Source organism: Anticarsia gemmatalis, chromosome 30 (assembly GCF_050436995.1).
Source record: "Anticarsia gemmatalis isolate Benzon Research Colony breed Stoneville strain chromosome 30, ilAntGemm2 primary, whole genome shotgun sequence".
NCBI classification, from domain to species: domain Eukaryota; kingdom Metazoa; phylum Arthropoda; class Insecta; order Lepidoptera; family Erebidae; genus Anticarsia; species Anticarsia gemmatalis.
In genome coordinates, this window is record NC_134774.1 from 1,535,239 (window position 1) to 1,554,249 (window position 19,011).

The 19,011-nt window shown below is 38.1% G+C and overlaps 1 protein-coding gene across 1 annotated transcript; it reads left to right on the plus strand.

Moving 5' to 3' along the window:
* The first annotated feature begins 1,990 nt into the window (after positions 1 to 1,990).
* Positions 1,991 to 17,253, plus strand: LOC142985369 (uncharacterized). The gene is made up of 8 exons (XM_076133494.1): positions 1,991 to 2,061; positions 3,054 to 3,081; positions 4,069 to 4,218; positions 4,895 to 5,074; positions 5,732 to 5,947; positions 6,984 to 7,130; positions 11,222 to 16,189; positions 16,640 to 17,253. The coding sequence occupies exons 1-8, from the start codon at positions 2,032 to 2,034 to the stop codon at positions 17,236 to 17,238; spliced, it is 6,318 nt and encodes a 2,105-aa protein (XP_075989609.1). The 5' UTR covers positions 1,991 to 2,031; the 3' UTR covers positions 17,239 to 17,253.
* Positions 17,254 to 19,011: the final 1,758 nt, after the last annotated feature.

Genomic DNA, 19,011 nt, shown 5'->3' on the forward strand with positions numbered 1-19,011 from the left:
TTGTTTGTTTGAATGCGCTAATCTCCGGAACTACTGGTCCGATTTGAAAAATTCTTTCAGTGTTGGATAGTCCATTTATCGAGGAAGGCTATAGGCTATGATATATCATCACGTACGACCAATGGGAGCAGAATACCAGTATTTTTTTTTACAAAAACGGGAAAAATTTTGACCCATTCTCTTATGTGACGCAAGCGAAGTTGCGCGGCGGGTCAGCTAGTTATGAATAATATACATCATACAAGCATGTGATTACACAACATTTTTATATATAATTTAATATTATAATGTAACGGGTCTTAAACGCGATTGAAAATTAAAGATTTGAACTAGTTTCGATTATTTTTTCATATGAAACCAACACAATTGATAAAGGTTTATTTTAGTTTTGCAAACTTTTATCAATTGTGTTGGTTTCATATAAAAAAATAATCGAAACTAGTTCAAATTCCCACTTTCAATGTTACCCAAATGATTCAAAGTTACCTAAATTGATCTTACCATATTTGTATACTTAATTTTCAATCGCGTTTAAGACCCGTTACATTATAATATTATGTGTTCAAGTCGCGAGAGTTTAAAATCGTCAAATAATTTAATATGTAAAGTGTCCCACTGCTGGGCAAGGATTTTCTCCTAGATTTGGGAGACTCATATCACCACGCTGGCTATCCCTACAAGAACTGTGTTAAACAACTGTCAGACATGTCATTCATCACGATGTTTTCCTTCACCGTTATAACAAGTGATCATTATTTCTAATACACACATAATTTCGAACCCTCGACCACTTGCGTGGCAGACGCATGCTTACAAAATTTCACTGTTGAAGAAATTCATACATGTAATTAAGGTTTACCTAATGGTGTATGAAATAGGATCATGTTTCGCTATTAACAATGTTAGTCCCATGTAATAGGGGGCGAGTCTGCCATATACCGGACACGGTACCAAACTTCAGGCTACTATTGAGAAATAATTATCTTATAAATAAAATTCCCGCGTCACAGTTTTCGTTGCCATACTCCTCTGAACCGGATTGACCGATTCTCATGAAATTGTGTGTGCATATTGAGTAGTGGATCATCCAACATCTATTTTTCATACCCAATAGTAATAAGGGGACTTTTTTTAAATTATATGACAAAACATTGTTTGCCAGGTCAGTTAGTTCTAATATAAACTAGAAAAGAACAATAGCAGTTCTTCCCATCTGGACATCAAACTCCAGACCCCCTAATTAGTAGTCGTATACACTAAGTATCAACTAAACCTCAGAATCGATTATGAAATTCATCAAAACAAATATTAGTTCCCAAAATCGGCCATATTGTTCCGCCATTTTGCATACCTTAGGTATTGTCAAAAACAATATTGTCACAATAAATTAAATTATTTACTCTGACAATTACGTGTAACACCTTCAAGTAATTATTTATTTAAGATGAAACCTTATTTACTCAGTTTGTGCGTAAAATTTACGCAAAAGGATTAAAATTTATGATTAATATGTTTTTCAGCCTTTTATTATGAAATGATTGACGATTATACAATTTTAAATGACGTAGGTAATAGTCCATTGAAATTATTGCCCCCGTGGCGCAGTGGTTTAAGTCACCACGCCGCTACCATTGCGTCGGGAGATCGTGGGTTTGATTCCCACACGGAACAATTATTTGAGCGATGACAAGTACTTTATTGTTTCGAGTCTGGTTGTACTTTGTGTCCGTTGTTTGTATGTCTGTAAAAGTCTCCGCGACACAAGAGCAATTCTTAATGCGGGAGTTGTCTTTTAAAAAATAAGGGGCGAGTTTATTGCCATTCACCGGGCACGTTGCGAAAAATGTATAGATAATCTTCGTAATTAAATCAATTTATATAAAATCAATGTTTAAAGCAATGTTTCATTAAATTACGTTACCAAATTCGTCTATATTTACACAGCTTGTTATAAACAATTGGTACAAAGTTTGTTTGTCATATTGGCCTTATAAAACGTTAAGCACTTGTTTGCTTTGAAATCATTTCATCATGAAGACCCTGGCTATATTGGCTTTTGTGGTAAGTAGACAATTTAATTTATTTTTTTTAACCCATTAGGAGCTCGTGGCTTAGTTTACAACAGCCGCACGGATCGATCTCTGAGGTTAAGCTACGCTTGCCGAGGTTGTTCCGTGGATGGGTGACCATCTTATACGTATTTAGTTCCTCCGTGTTTCGGAAGGCACGTTAAATTGTGGGTCCCGGCTGTCATTTCAGAAGATCTTTGACAGTAGTTAACAGTAGTCAGAAGCTTGAAAGTCTGACAACCAGCTAGTCTTACCGAAGGGTATCGTGTTAATACCCAAGTGACTGGGTTGTGGAGGTCAGATAGGCAGTCGCTCCATGTAAAACACTGGTATCCAGCTGCATCCGGTGAGACTGGAAGCCGACTCCGACACAGTTTGGAACAAAGGCTAAGCTAATATATATATATGTATATACTGTCCCACTGCTGGGCAAGGGTCTCCTCCCAAACGAGGGGTTAGGCCTTGAGTCCACCACGCTGGCTATGTGTGGGTTGGGGACTTTGCTTGTCCTCAATAAATGTATTAGGTAACAAATTTTGCCATGCAAGGTTGCATCGCGATGTTTTCCTTCACCGTTGGAACATGTGATAATTATTTCTAATACACACATAACTTCGAAAAGTCATTGGTGTGTTGCCTCGTGTTCGAACCTGCAACTACTTGCGTGCGAGGTGCCAACTTAAACCACTCGACTATCAATATTCCCATCGGTCGGTAAACGATCTGTGGGTTAAGCAATTCGGCGCGGTCATTTCATAGATGGGTGACCGCATAGTGGTATTTGAACTGAGCGTCTCCGTGCTTCGGAGGGCACGTAAAACGTCGGTCCCGGTTGTTGTCAATTTAGATAACAGTGGTTAAGCCACGTCAAAGGCCTTCGGGCGGCTTGAACAACTTTGACACTAGGTTGACCACTACGACGAATTAATGAAGGGTTTAACTTTATACTGAAAAGTGCAGATTAATATTTTTCTTATATTTCAGGTCCTTGTGGGGGCGGAGGCGCTACCTTGTAAGTAACTTACTATCTAATATATAAAATTCTCGCGTCACAGTTTTCGTTGCCATGCTCCTCCGAAACGGCTTGACCGACGCTAATGAAATTTTGTGAGCATATTGAATAGGTCTGAGAATTGGCCAACATCTATTTTTCATACCCTTGAGTGACACTTTTTTTTAAATAATTTATATGGCAGTGCAACGATTGCCGGGTCAGCTAGTCTATTATATAAAAACGAATCGAAAATTTTTTTGCTAAGCGCAATTGAACCGATTTCGCTAATTCTGTTTTTGTAATATTCTTTGAAGTATACTTAGTGATGGTTCATACAGAGAGAAAGGTAATTAATACAACAACATAGTAGTGAGATCAAGTATCGCGGCTAGTGAAGGTGTACAAAATACATATTTTAGAACATCAGTGACTCTCAACCTTATACAGCGTCGTTTGTCACAGTTACTTTAAATTAGAAATACGCAGAATAAATAATCATAATCTACACCAATCGTACTACAAAGACTACAAATTGGCGTAGTTGACTGGGTTAACAAAAAAATATAGAATTTGAACTCGTAAAAGGTTCACCCAAAATGCTATGATTTTGAAACTGTTATTATAACAGACTGAAACATTTTGATAGTAACGAAAATACGTAACTGTGACGTCACTACGTCGTATTTCTATACTAAAATGTGTTTTTGACATTTCATAAAGAGTAGCTGATTTGACTGATAGTCAAAACCTACTATAAGTAGGTTTTTATTAGTTGTTTATGAATTAACACGCTCGTGGCTAGCTGCGCCCATCGGTCGGTAAACGATCTGTGGGTTAAGCAATGTTCGGCGCGGTCATTTCGTAGATGGGTGACCGCAAAGTGGTATTTAAACTGAGCGTCTCCGTGCTTCGGAGGGAACCTGGGAACATTATACATTATAACTCTGGATTGCTTGCTTGGGAGGCAATTGTTTAGAATCTGTAGTAATAAAGATTGTCTATCAGCACCCCTAGGTCTTGACTCCGGCGGGAAGAGCTTCGGAGCAGGCGGCGGAGTTGGCGTAGGACTGACAAAAGATGGGGTAGCGCTGTCCAAAACGGAGACCACGCAGTCAGGATCTTCGACACACAGCGGCAGTGAAAGTCACGATGGATGTAAGTAAATTTTTAGTAATTTAGTTAGAGGCGCTCATAGCCAGTTGTGCTCACCGGTCGGTAAACGATCTGTGGGTTAAGCAATCCTTGGCGCGGTCATCTCATAGATGGGTGACCGCATAGTGGTATTTAAGGTGAGCGTCTCAGTGCTTCGGAGGGCACGTAAAAAGTAAGTCCCGGCTGTTGTCTACTAGGATAGCAGTCGTTAAGCCACGTCAAAGGCCCCTCGGGCGGCTTGAACAACTTTGACACTAGGTTGACCACTAACCATACGACGAACGAACACTTAGATCTGATCATCAGTCTAGCCTTTCTTCCAACTACATGTAGCGACTTCTGTTTTACATGCAGCGACTGTCTATCTGACCTCCACAACCCAGTTACCTGGTTTATAACGCGATACCCTTCGATAAGACTGGTCGTCAGTCTTTCAAGCTTCTGACTACTGTTAACGACTGTCAAAGATCTTCGAAATTGACAGCCGGGACCCGCAATTTAACGTGCATTCCGAAACACGGAGGAACTCGATATGTATAAGATGGTCACCCATCCACAGAACAACCTCGGTAAGCGTAGCTTAACCTCAGAAATCGACTGCGCGGCTGTTGTTAACTAAGCCACGAGCTCCTCTATCATAATATACCTATACGTTTTATAATTTTTATATTTGTTTTAGCCGACGGCAACACATCAGACCACAGTGAATCACACGACAAGACTGAAAGCAACAGCAGCTCTCAGACCGATACATTCACTTTAGGTAAAGGAGGCCTTGACATGGACAAGTCAACCACCAATACGAAGAACAAGACGGAGACTGACGAAGTTCATGACCATCAACATACTGAGACACATGGTTAGTATATCTTTAACTTATCTATATTCTAGCTGACCCGCGCAACTTCGCTTACGTCACATTAGAGAGAAAGAGTGATATTTTCCCCGTTTTTGTAACATTTTTTACTGGGACTCTGTTCCTATTGGTTGTAACGTGGAGATATATAGCCTATAGCCTTCCTCATTAAATGGGTTATCTAACACTGAAATATTTTTTCTAATCGGACCAGTAGATCTTAAGATTAGCGCGTTCAAACAAAGAAACAAAGAAACTCCTCACCTTTATAATATTAGTATAGAATATGTATGTATGTGAATGAAGCATAGAAACCAAATGACGATCTTTGGTCACTGCCTACCTACTCCTAAGCGGAGGCGTGATAGTATAGACGTATGTATGTACTGTCCCACTGCTGGGCAAGCGTTTCCATCATAAGTGTAGGTTTGGGACTTCTACATGCCCTTTAGAAATGTGTTAAAGAACTTTTAGGCATGCAAGGTTTCATCACGATGTTTCCCTTCACCGTTATAACAAGTGATCATTATTTCTAATACACACATCACTTCGAAAAGTCATTGGTGTGTTGCCCAACCACTTGCGTGGAAGGCATCTTAAACCACTCGTTTTTTTTCGACGAAGTTGCGGGTGAGAACCTAAATAATAATTATTTTCTAGATGAAGGTGACACAGAAGATGGTAGCTACACTAAGGACTCAGAAACTGATGAGGAATCTGGCAGCAGTTCTCAAAAGAACGAATCTGAAACTGAAAAGAAAAATAGGCACTCTCATTTAGGCCTGGGAGGTATGCAGCAGAGCCAGGACGAGAGTAAACATTCAGAAAAAAGCGAGGCAAATAGCAGCTATGATCGAAAAAAGGCGCATTCTACAGGTGATATAAAATAAATAACTTTCCTCGACAGGTCAAATATTTCTTGTAGATGTGGAGCCACAGAGGACATGGCCAACATGTTGACATGCCCGGAGTGCCCTGACTCTTGCTCATACCAGGACCTTATGAGCTGTACAGAAAACGCTGTACACGTAGCTGAATACTGGGCTGGCAGTGTATAGCAAGACAGAAAGTGTCATACACTATTTTAAATTAATATTATAATTTGTTTGCCATCGACACGCTAAGAAGAAGAATAAATAGCTATAAATTGTACTTTTAAAAAACCCCCGATCCTATAAAAAAATATAATTCAACCCATTAATGTCCCACTGCTGGGCAAGGGTCTCCTCCCGTAATGAGGGAGGGGTTAGGCCTTGAGTCCACCACGCTGGCCAAGTGCGGGTTGGGGACTTTGCATGCTCTCATTAGTGGTCAACCTAGGGTCAAAGTTGTTCAAGCCCGAAGACCTTTGATGTGGCTTAACTACTGTAATCTTAAACACTTCAAAACCGTTGTCAATGTATCTATATAAGTATGTATTTAGAAGTATATAAGTATGTTCATCAGTTATCTGATACAAGCTCTGCTTAGTTTGGAATCAGATGACCATGAGTTGTCCAAAAAGTATTTGTTTTATTTTGCGGATATATGTTGTCGACTTGAAATCAATATCTTTTTATGTTTTTACTTACATAAGGTTTTTATTGTGTCTACCGTACCGTTTGACGAAATTATTAGTAACTAGCTGACCCGCACAACTTCGCTTGCGTCACATAAGAGAGAATGGGTCAAAATTTTCCCTGTTTTTGTAACATTATATACTGGTACTCTGCTCCGATTGGTCGTAGCGTGCTGATATATAGCCTATAGCCTTCCTCGATAAATGGGCTATCTACCACTGAAATAATTTTTCGAATCGGACCAGTAGTTCCTGAGATTAGCGCGTTCAAACAAACAAACAAACAAACTCTTCAGCTTTATAATATTAGTATAGATAGAAGAGTGTGTGACATGTCCGAATTATTTTTTCTAGAGACAATTCAAAATGGCGACACCACAACGACAAACGAAGCTAACTCAGCTTCGAACCAACAAGCAAGCAGTGCTAGCCAAGAGACGGAAGACTCCCGGTCCCGTTCGGGAGACCATGATGAAGGCTCCAGCAACTATAGCGAAGAAGGTAATTAGAAGACATAATAGCAAAGCTATAATGGTGGGCTCGAATCCCACCCGGGACAAATCTTTGTGTGATGAGCATGAGTATTTGTCCTGAGCCTGGTTGTTAATGTATCTATATAAGTATGTATTTAGAAGTATATAAGTATGTTAATCAGTTATTTGGTTACAGTACAAGCTCTGCTTAGTTTGGAATCAAATGACCGTGTGTGAGTTGTCCAATGATATTTATTTATTTATAATAGAATACGGGAATTAACGCGAACACGCATTTTACCTTAAAATGCCTAACGTTCCAGCGCAGGTTGCACAATGCACTCGCCGTGTCTGAGTCAGCCTGCGACCACGTGTTCCTGCGTTAATTCCCGTATTCTATTATACATTAAACATGCAACGCGAGAGTTTAAAAGTTATAATAATAGCAAAGCATTTATTACTCAAATTTATTCAGCTCCATTCGCGTTCCGCAGAACGATTTTGCTAGTGAAATTGTTCAACTTGTTTGTCGGCTGTAAATTAGCTACATTAGTCAAAAAATATGTGATAGGTAGTCAAAAACATTGAATTGATATCAAAATTATATTTTTTCAAAATTTTAAATGACATTTTTGTAATTTTTGGTTCGTTTTTTTTATACTTTAATGTTTTGTAAACTTTGTATTGTCATTTTTATCGAATTAAATATTTTTCAAGCATTTTTGGATTTTTTATTTTAAATGTTGGAATTTTCATATTTTTTCCTCTGCCCTGTGGGACAGGAATGGACTAAATACTACCTTTAACAACGTAACTTCAAAGCCAAAAAAAATATTTTTTTATTGCTGCCAAACATTTAAACAAAAGCATCGAATCGTTTCAATTATTTCGACCATCGGTTTTTGAACGAAGTTAACAGTGTCATTTTATTATTGAAAAATATAATTTTTGACATCAATTCAATTTTTTTCATTTAATACAGTCCATGTATAACCATTCAATTAACGCGTTCAAACAAACAAATAAACAAACTCTTCAGCTTTATAATATTCCTTAGTAAGTATAGATAAATTAAAATAATCCAGAAACAATTTTCTGACAACACATTGCTTATATCACCGTCCTTATATACTTCACATCTTTCACCTTTCTATTTCTTCTTGTTATAACGGTGAAGGAAAACATCTTCAAGAATGCATGCCTTAGATTTCTTTATACAGTTCTTGAAGGTAAATTTTTAGTCTGCTCTTAAACAGCGTGGACTAAGACCTAACCCCTCTTATTTTGGGGGGAGACTTATGTCCAGCAGTGGGATAGTAATGGGTTAAATTAGACTGCCACCGTGGCGCAGTGGTTAAGGTCACCACGCTGCTACCTGCGTCGGGAGGTTGTTCGATTCCCACACGGAACAATTATTTGTGTATCGCACAAATAATTGTTTCGGGTCTGGTTGATTTTGTGTCCGTTGTTTGTATGTTTGTTAAAGTCCCCGCGACACAAGAGCAATTCTTAGTGCGGGAGTTGTCTTTAAAAAAATGCCTGGAAGAGATGTAACTACTCTTATTATGGGAAGAGACTTTTGCCCAGCAGTGGGACAGTAATGGGTTTAATAAATAATTCTTCTTCTTACTGGTTTCGTTGGATCTTCGCTCTCACTCTCATATTTCTTTAAACACCATCTTTTCTGTTGCTTTCGGTCTTATGCAGTGCGTGTGAGTGTCAGACATCTCTTTTCTTCTCTTCTGTCTCTTACAAACTGACACTTTTCTCTCTCTTACTCTCGCTCGTTGGTTTGCTTTTTTTGTACTTCATCCATGGGATTCGTTTCTTTTTCCATTATTATACCTTAAGATAGTTTAAGCATTTTTCTCTCTGTACACTAGTGATAATTTAGTGTCTTTTCTTGCAATCATTGGACCTTGTATTGATACCATCAACCTTTTAAACTTAAAAAACAACCACCAAAATCTTTCGCTAAAAACTGCCACTAGAGGCGCCACTGTTCAAAACTAATTGAAAGCAATCAACACTAGATGGCATTACTACAAACTTTAGAAAACAGTTTCCAATTTACACCACTAGATGTCACTATGAGTACCTTTCTCAAAGCAATCTTATTGAAATATCAATTTTTATTCACTAGATGGCGTTGTTAATTTTGTTCGAAATTCCTTTAGAATATCAGTTCGGTTCCGATGGTGTTGTGAAATATGAGAGTGCGAATTATAGTACCGAATATAACGATGCCATCAAAAACATTCTGTAAAAACCTCAAGTCTCGCCGTAAAAAGTTGTGAGATCTATATAATACCAAGTCGATTAATCTATTTAGTCTCTACTTAAAGGACCTTCTGTCTTAAGTTATTACGTATGTTATTATCATGCCAATTTAAAAAAAGATACCTTTAAAACAAATAGACCGACCTGGCCATCGCATGATTTGATTATTAGTATGTATCACACTACACAGCACGACGAGAAGTTAATGCTCCTGAAATGTTAATGACGAATTTGTGTTTTCTTGCGATGACCAAGTCGATCTATTTGTTTTAAAGGTATTTTTTTTAAATTGGCATGATAATAACATACGTAATAACTTAAGACAGAAGGTCCTTTAAGTAGAGACTAAATAGATTAATCGACTTGGTATTATATAGATCTCACAACTTTTTACGGCGAGACTTGAGGTTTTTACAGAATGTTTTTGATGGCATCTCAGTTCTTTTTGTAGAGCGAACATAAGTCCAATTTGTATGGAAAGACGTTTTTTTTTTTCATAATTCAACATATTTTCCTATAGGAATGTTGTTCAGTTTCATGGGCTAAACACCCTCACCCACCCTTTACCCCCTCCCGTTATGCCTCATATAGTAGGTACCTATTTACACCTATTTATTTTATTTTCTACAGTAATAATAATTCATTAACTGCAAGTGTAACCTTGTAATCTTATACATTTATATAGGATTACAAAGTTATTGTTGCAGTTGGTGTATTTAGAAAACTGGACCGAAATTAGAAAATATTAAATTTTTTCCATGATTAAGACACTAAACCCTATTTGTATTCTAAATTTTAAGCTTCTAAGTCTGCTAGAAGTACCTTAGACTTTTGATGATCGGTGAGTCAGTGAGTCAGTGAATCAGTGAGTGACAAAATTCAAAATTTCAACAAGTTGTCATTCTTAAACGACTGGTTTAAATTGACTGAAATTTTAAATATACCGTGTTTATACAATGACTGATTAGTTGCTGAAAATCCAGGCTTCTTGTTTTATCCACAACGAAATTATAGGGGTGTCAAAAATAGCCCGAATTGCTTCGAGAAAAGGATGTTACGGCCGTGCCGCTTTTTTTTGCTCGACTTGCGGGGGCACTTCCGTGCCCCCAGATGGGAAATCTACTTCGTCCGCATCCGGGGAGGTGGTAGACGGATCTGACGTGTATATGTATAATAGCAGAGATCCGTTAACGAAGACCGGTAATGATGAAGCTGACAGCCTTTTTGCTGAACGTGAGTAAATAGGTTTTTAATGTAGCCTTGTTATGGCCATTGTTTCTATCTAACTAATAATCGTCACTTTCGCTCATTTACAGTTTAAAAATTGATTGAAAGTGTAGCCTTCATCGGCTTTAAATTACCTTGAATTTTCTCCACTAACTCCAGAAATCTATGGTCAAAAAATTTGAGCGTAAGGTTTGCTCCAGAATGAAAATAGGTTTAGGCCTTGGTCTCCCAACACTGGACAAATAATAGTTTGGATTTTGTATTCCTTCAAAAACTGTGTTAAACAACTCTTAGGTTAAGTCAACATACAAGGTTACATCACGATGTTTTCCTTCACCGTTATAACAAGTGATCATTATTTCTAATACACACGTCACTTTATTCATTGGTACATTACCTAGCTACATTTAAAAAGAGCAAGCCGTGAGTTTCTTGCCGTTTCTTCTCACGAGCAACAGCTTTTCCGAAACGGTGGTAGATAAAAAATTACGATTTTAAATACATGTTAAAGTTTATATAATAAAGCATATATTTGACTTTGACTTTGAATACCATCAACCATAAAGCGATTACTTGCCCCCCATACCAATAACTTTTCTATTATTTTCACAGTCAACGATCTATCAGACGAAGGCCAGTCCAGGCGCAAAAGAAACGTGCCCAATGAAAACATAGCTTACAGGAATGGAGGCCAACAGATCTCTGGTCACGAGAGTTTTCATTCAAATGGGGAGTACCATGAAGGAGCCGAACATTACGTAGGACAAGAACAGCTTTATCAAAACGGAGGCGCTCAGCATTGGCAGAATGGGCAATACGCTATAAATGAAGGTACAAATGGGGCTATAAACGAACAGTACCTTAGAAATGGTGCTATAAATGGACAAAATGGTCAAGCAAATGGTCAGTTCGTAAGGAACGAAGGCGTTAATAGTGAAAATGCGGCTATTAACGAACAGTACCTTAGAAATGGTGCTATAAATGGGCAAAATGGGCAAGCAAATGGTCAGTTCGTAAGAAATCAAGGTGTAAATGGTCAGAATGAGGCTTGGAGTAGCCAACATGGTGTCAGACAAGCTAATGGGCAATATATTAATGGGCAAGTTGAAAATTTAGAACACGGAGCTTGGAACGCGCAAAACGAATGGAACAACCACGGTGTTAGACAAGGAGGTAATGTACAATATGTTGCTGAAGGGCAGAAAGTAGGTAATGTACAATACAGACACCAGGAAGGTTGGAACGGGCAAGAAGAGGAACTCATAAATAATGCAGTCGCGGGCAGACAATACGCCAGCAATGGGCAAGAACATGTCGAAGTTATCAAAAATGGAGGTTCAGGCAGACAATATGTGGCTGGCAATGGGCAACATGCAAACGGGCAAGAAAACTGGCATTACGAATCTGGTAATGGGCAGGCTGTAAACGGACAGTATGGGGGTAATTGGAACAGACAAGGAGCTGAAGTGATACAAAACGGTGCGCACACACATTACGTGGCCGGGCAACAGGTTGCCAGAAATGGACAATACAATAGCGGCAATGTACACTACGTTAGCGGTAACTACGGACACGGAAACTATGGTTCCGGCGCTCATTATATAGAGAATGAAAACTACAGATCTGGCAATAATTATGGGCATGGAACTTATGCTTATGCTAGCGCAGGTTACACAGGAAGTCAGAAACCTAGTGTACGTTACACAAAAGTGACCCAAGGATCTGATATTTTGTCTTATTTAGCTAGAAATGGACATCCATTAAATAATGAAAACACAGGCTCAAATGCCGTCGCTACATCTAGTAGTCAGAGTTCAAGCCAAGGAAGTAATGTTAATGTTATTAAAAAAAAAGGGGCGGCTGGCGACTATCTTAAAACCCTACTAGGAGGTACGGATTTAAAAGATTTATTGAAAAATCAAGGTACTGGGAACGGAAGGTTCGTGCTCGTTCCAGGCAAAAATGGAAACGAACATCGTTACTACGACACCGTATCAGGCCGCTATCTTGACATCAGACATATACAGAATAATGGGCAACCAGTCGTGATACCCGTAGGTGGTAATAGCAGCTACAAAAACGGCTATAACATCGGCTATGGCGTTATTTATTATGGAAATGGAGTCTATAAGTACGGTAATCAAGTTTATACTTCGAAAAATATAGCAGAGTTTATGAAAACTCAAGGTTTCAATATACCTTTGACAGCTGAAGGATTTCCTGTATATAATGGCTATTATATTGCCAAAGACTTGTATTATACAGATGAAGGTAATTATATATATCAAGACAAAATTATTACTAAGGATAAAATTGCAGAGCTTTGCAAAACTTTGGGCTACGATGTGCAGTTTACCAATGACGGTTTGCCGGTCGGCTATACTAACAACAGCTATAACGGCAACGGCTATAACAACGGCTATTACGTCGCCAAAGATCTATACTACACCCACGACGGTAACTATAGGTACAAAAATGAAACAATACCGAAGAATAAAATTGCAGATTTCTGCAAAACTAATAACCTCGATGTACAATTTACCGACGATTATTTACCGATCGGCTACCCTAATAACGGCTATAACAACGGCTATTATGTCGCTAAAGATTTGTACTATACTCACGATGGTTACTATATATTCCAGGATAAAACGATTCCTAAAGATAAAATTGCAGATTTTTGCAAAACTAATAATATCGACGCTCAATTTACCGACGATTACTTACCGGTCGGCTATCCCAATAACGGTTATAACGGCAACGGCTATAACAACGGCTATTATGTCGCTAAAGATTTGTACTATACTCACGATGGTTACTATATATTCCAGGATAAAACGATTCCTAAAGATAAAATTGCAGATTTTTGCAAAACTAATAACGTCGATGCTAAATTTACCGACGACGGCTTACCTGTCGGCTATCCTAATGGCAACGGAAGTAAGCCGAAAGGCACAGATGATCAGAATTATATAGATTTGGGACATGGTATTATCTTCTTAGTAGATGAAAAAATATATAAGTACAATGATCAATATTTAAGTACAGATGAAATTGTAGGATTTTGTAAGACTCTAGGCTACGATATACCTTTCACAGACGACGGATATCCAGCCGGTTATCCTTATGGAAGTAACAAGAACGGTTATTATGTATCCAAAGATTTATATTACACCCACGATGGGAACTATAGTTACAAAAACCAGACGATTTCCAAGGACAAAATTGCGGACTTTTGCAAAACTAATAAGCTTGATGGTAAATTTACCGACGATGGCTTACCGATCGGCTATCCTAATGGCGGTGACAATGGCTATTATGTATCCAAAGATCTTTACTACACCCATGATGGGAACTATAGGTACAAGGGTGACACGATTCCCAAAGACAAAATTGCAGACTTTTGCAAAACTAATAAACTTGATGGTAAATTTACCGACGACGGCTTACCGATCGGCTATCCGGGTAATGGAAGTAAGCCGAAAGGTACAGGTGACAACAATACTATAGATTTAGGTCACGGTATTATATTCTTAGTGGACGAAGGAAAATATAAATTCAACGATCAATACTTAGGAACGGATGAAATTATCGGGTTCTGTAAGACTCAAGGCTATGATATACCTTTTACGGATGACGGATATCCGGCCGGATACCCGGATATACATCATGGAAAGACCAGTGAGTACCAAGACTTGGGACATGGTATCATTTACACAGGCGACGGATATTACACATATTTAGATCATGTTATACCTTCAGCTTACATGCCAGGTCTTTTGAAGATTTTAGGCATAGATATAGACCTACCTGACAGTCCTAATGCGGCTAAAAAGGGTTCTAAGGCTACAGGAAAGGCTAAAGACTTAGGCCATGGCTTTACCGAAGTAGGTGATGGTACATATAAGTACAAAGAAAGGACAATAGAAGGGGACTATTTCGAAGAATGTCTTCAATATTTAGGCTTCGGATACTCAGATGACTCTATAACTGGTGACGGCAAAGGCGTAGATGATTACACGGAACTAATTGATGAATTCTTAGCCACTAAAAAGACTACTGATGACACTACAAAGACGGTTAAAAAAACTACTGATTCTGCCACCTCGACGGTAACTGCCACTACTTCTAAAACTGGCAAATCTAAAGACTTAGGCCATGGGTTTACAGAAGTTGGTGATGGTACATACAAGTATAAAGGAAGGACAATAGAAGGCGATTATTTCGAAGAATGTCTTCAATATCTCGGATTTATTTACTCGGATGATACTATCACTGGTGATGGAAAAGGAGTAGATGATTACTCGGAACTAATTGATGAATTTTTAGCCACTAAAAAGGCTACTGATGACACTACAAAGACGGCTAAAAAAACTACTGATTCTGCCACCTCGACGGTAACTGCCACTACTTCTAAAACTGGCAAAGACTCTTCCTCAAAAACTAAAGACCTCGGTCATGGCTTTACCGAAGTTGGTGATGGTACTTACAAGTACAAAGAAAGGACAATAGAAGGAGACTATTTCGAAGAATGTCTTCAATATTTAGGCTTCGGATACTCAGATGATTCTATCACTGGTGACGGCAAAGGCGTAGATGATTATACAGAACTAATTGATGAATTTTTAGCCACTAAAAAGACTACTGATGATACTACAAAGACGGCTAAAAAAACTACTGATTCTGCCACTTCGACGGTAACTGCCACTACTTCTAAAACTGGGAAAAATGCTGGTAAATCTAAAGATTTAGGCCATGGTTTTACAGAAGTTGGTGATGGTACATATAAGTACAAAGAAAGGACAATAGAAGGAGACTATTTCGAAGAATGCTTACAATATCTCGGATTTATTTTCTCGGACGATACTATAACTGGTGACGGCAAAGGCGTAGATGATTACACGGAACTAATTGATGAATTTTTAGCTACTAAGAAGACTACAGATGACACTACAAAGACGGCTAAAAAAACTACTGATTCTGCCACTTCAACGGCAGCTGCCACCACTTCTAAAACTGGAAAAGATTCTTCCTCAAAAACTAAAGACCTCGGTCATGGCTTTACCGAAGTAGGTGATGGTACTTATAAGTATAAAGAAAGGAATATAGAAGGAGATTATTTCCAAGAATGTCTTCAATATTTAGGCTTCGGATACTCAGATGATACGATAACTGGTGACGGCAAAGGCGTTGACGACTACACGGAACTAATTGATAAATTTTTAGCCACTAAAAAGACTACAGATGATACTACAAAGACGGCTAAAAAAACTACTGACTCTGCCACCTCGACGGCAGCTACCACCGCTTCTAAAACTGGCAAATCTAAAGACTTAGGCCACGGATTTACCGAAGTAGGTGATGGTACTTACATATACAAGGATACCACAACAATAGAAGGAGATTATTTCCAAGAATGTCTTCAATATTTAGGCTTTAGTTACTCAGATGATACTATCACTGGTGATGGAAAAGGAGAAGATGATTATTCACAATTAATTGAAGAATTCTTGGCTACAAAGAAGACCACTGATAGAACTAAATCGACGGCTACATCTGCGACTAACAGCGTTACAACAGGTCAGTATTAATTATTAAAACACAACTTATTTATTAAAATTAATGATTAATAATATGCTATAGAAATATGACTAGAATTATTTAGCTTTTTTAGTATATTAGGAAAAACAGTGTAACTTTTAAATTATTAGAGGCCGCGGGGCTAATCAGTTCCTTTCCTCGTATAGTACTTGATCGTAGACCCGCCTCGCGGGCACCTTTATCGGGTTCCATATCGTACTATGGTAAAAACGGGACCCTATATCTGAGACTTCACTGTTTGTCTGTCTGTCTTTCGTCAGGTTGTATCTCACGAACCGTAATAGTTGTAAGAAAGAAATATATGATCATCATAATTGCCTCTAAAAATGTGTTATCAGTTATCTGGTTATAGTACAAGCTCTGCTTAGTTTGTAATCAGATGACCGTGTGTGAGTTGTTGAAAAATATTCACTGTTTTTTAACTTTCAGGTTCAGATTCAAATGGGAACTCTAGCTCTTCGGGATCGAGTGCTTCAGGTTCTAGCAGCTCAGGATCAGACGGATCATCTGACAGTTCAGCATCCAGCTCAGCTTCAGGATCAGATGGTAGCTCTAACACTGGCGCAAGCGACTCTTCAACAACTATCGTTAAAAAATCACTGAAATCGTCCGATTCCTCGCAGCAGTCCTCATCATCCAGCGATCAAGAAACCAGCGATGGAAACTCTACAACATCAGAGCAACAGTCCCAGCAAAGTTCCAGCCAACAGCAGGATAAATCAGCATCATCTAGTATTCAGAAGGCAGATGCTAACGGTTCCAGCAGTGAGAGTAAGAACGCTAGCGAGTCGAAACAGCAGAGCCAAGATTCCCAGCAGAGTTCTACATCAACTGTAAACGGTGATGGCAGTTCCAGCCAGTCGCAGTCTTCTTCCAGCAATCAAGAACAGAACCAGCAGTCGGCGTCAAACCAGACGTCTAGTAAGACTGATGCTGACGGGAATACGGTGCAATCTTCTTCTTCTGAAACCAGTTCGGAGTCTTCTTCGTCTTCTGAATCCAGTTATGAAGAGAGTAGTTCTAGTTAATTGTTCAGAAAAATTTGTTTAAAAAAAAATGGCGTTTGAAAATTACTTGATAGATTTTGGTTTGTCTCTGATTTTGTTCTTGTCATACTTATAGAGAAGAGATGTATAATTTTAAGAAATAGGTACAGTTCAACAAAAATCAATGTTGAATTTCAGTTGTAAGAAAATACAGTCGCATTGAGAACGTCCTCCTTTTGTAGAAGTCGGTTAAAAAGTGTTAATGTGAACTGTCAAATTACTATGACAGTTAAGTTAAATTAAAGACAAAATAAGTTAGTATTTTTTTCATGTATGTTTTAAATGAAGAAGCTTACGCTGAAATGATTTTAAATATACAAAATAAATTACGTAATTTGAATGAATTCATTCATTTGTTGTTGTTATTTATCCTAAAAAAGTACATCTATACTAATATTATAAAGCTGAAGAGTTTGTTTGTTTGAACGCGCTAATCTCAGGAACTACTGGGCCGATTTGAAAAATTCTTTCAGTGTTAGATAGACCATTTATCGAGGAAGGTTATAGGCTATATATCATCACGGTACGACCAATAGGAGCAGAGTACCAATGAAAAATGTTACAAAATCGGGTAAAAAATTCACCCATTCTCTCTTATGTGACGCAAGCGAAGTGGCGCGGGTCAGCTAGTATATAATATCACGCCTGTTAACCCCGAAAGTGTTGTCGAAAGTGTATGAACCATTAATAATGTTAGTCCCATGTAAAAGGGGGCGAGATTAGCCATATTGGAACACGTTACCAAACTATGTACTACTATTGAGAATCTAATCTAATCGATAATGAGAATAAAATAATCTAAATTGTATTTCAAAATTACCAACAGCACTTTGTCGATTGGCATCGAATCCGGGACTTCGTGATTAGCATTCTTATACACTACTTTACCTACCCCCTATGGGAAAAATGCGTGATGTATGTATGTAAATATATAAGTGTATAGATAGTCCACTCAAAAAAGCAAGTGTAGAGTGCGTGAGAGGGATCCTAAGCATTTTTTTTCAGGAATTGGTTCAGGATACTTAGAGAATAAACATACTAAAGTTCCCATTTTTTATGTTTACACTAATATCTTTAAAACGGTTCGTCGTAGAGAAAAAGTGCCTTCTACATAATGACAGATGATAAAATTGTCTACAACTTTTGTTATACACACTTTATCGAAATTCTCATCAGTTTTCGAGCATCGCGCTCCGAAATAGTTAAAATGAATGTTTTTCGGATCATGAGTGTCAAACGAAAGAGTTTCGCTTTGAATTCGAAAGAGTGTTAAGCGAAAGCAAATTTACGCATTTATATCTCATCTAACACACTATCTTAAACAGCCAATAAACATCTCAATTTCACAAACCGCAGAAACACATTTTATCTTCTAAAAACTAAAAGCACGCGTCATAGACTCAAGGGAGTGATCACGCCCATGACTTGTTAATTATTAAAAAAAAAACACCGCGGGTCGAATGACAGTTCAGCTGTCAAATTTGCCGCGTTTTTTTTGTTGTGAAGCTAGGGTCACACTGGGCAAGTTGTGATGAAAGTTGGATACTACTGTATTTTTATTCGGGTGTTTTTTTTATTTAAAAGTATTTTGATTTAGTTCGTAGTCGTGTTGATTTTGTTGGTAAAATTTTCGGACCGAATATGAATTTGTATGAATTACTTTATGTACAACGCTTGTTATATTTGAAAACAATTAAGGCGATGTTCGAAACGTTCCTAATCTAATAATAGACATCTTATAACAATTAAAAACTT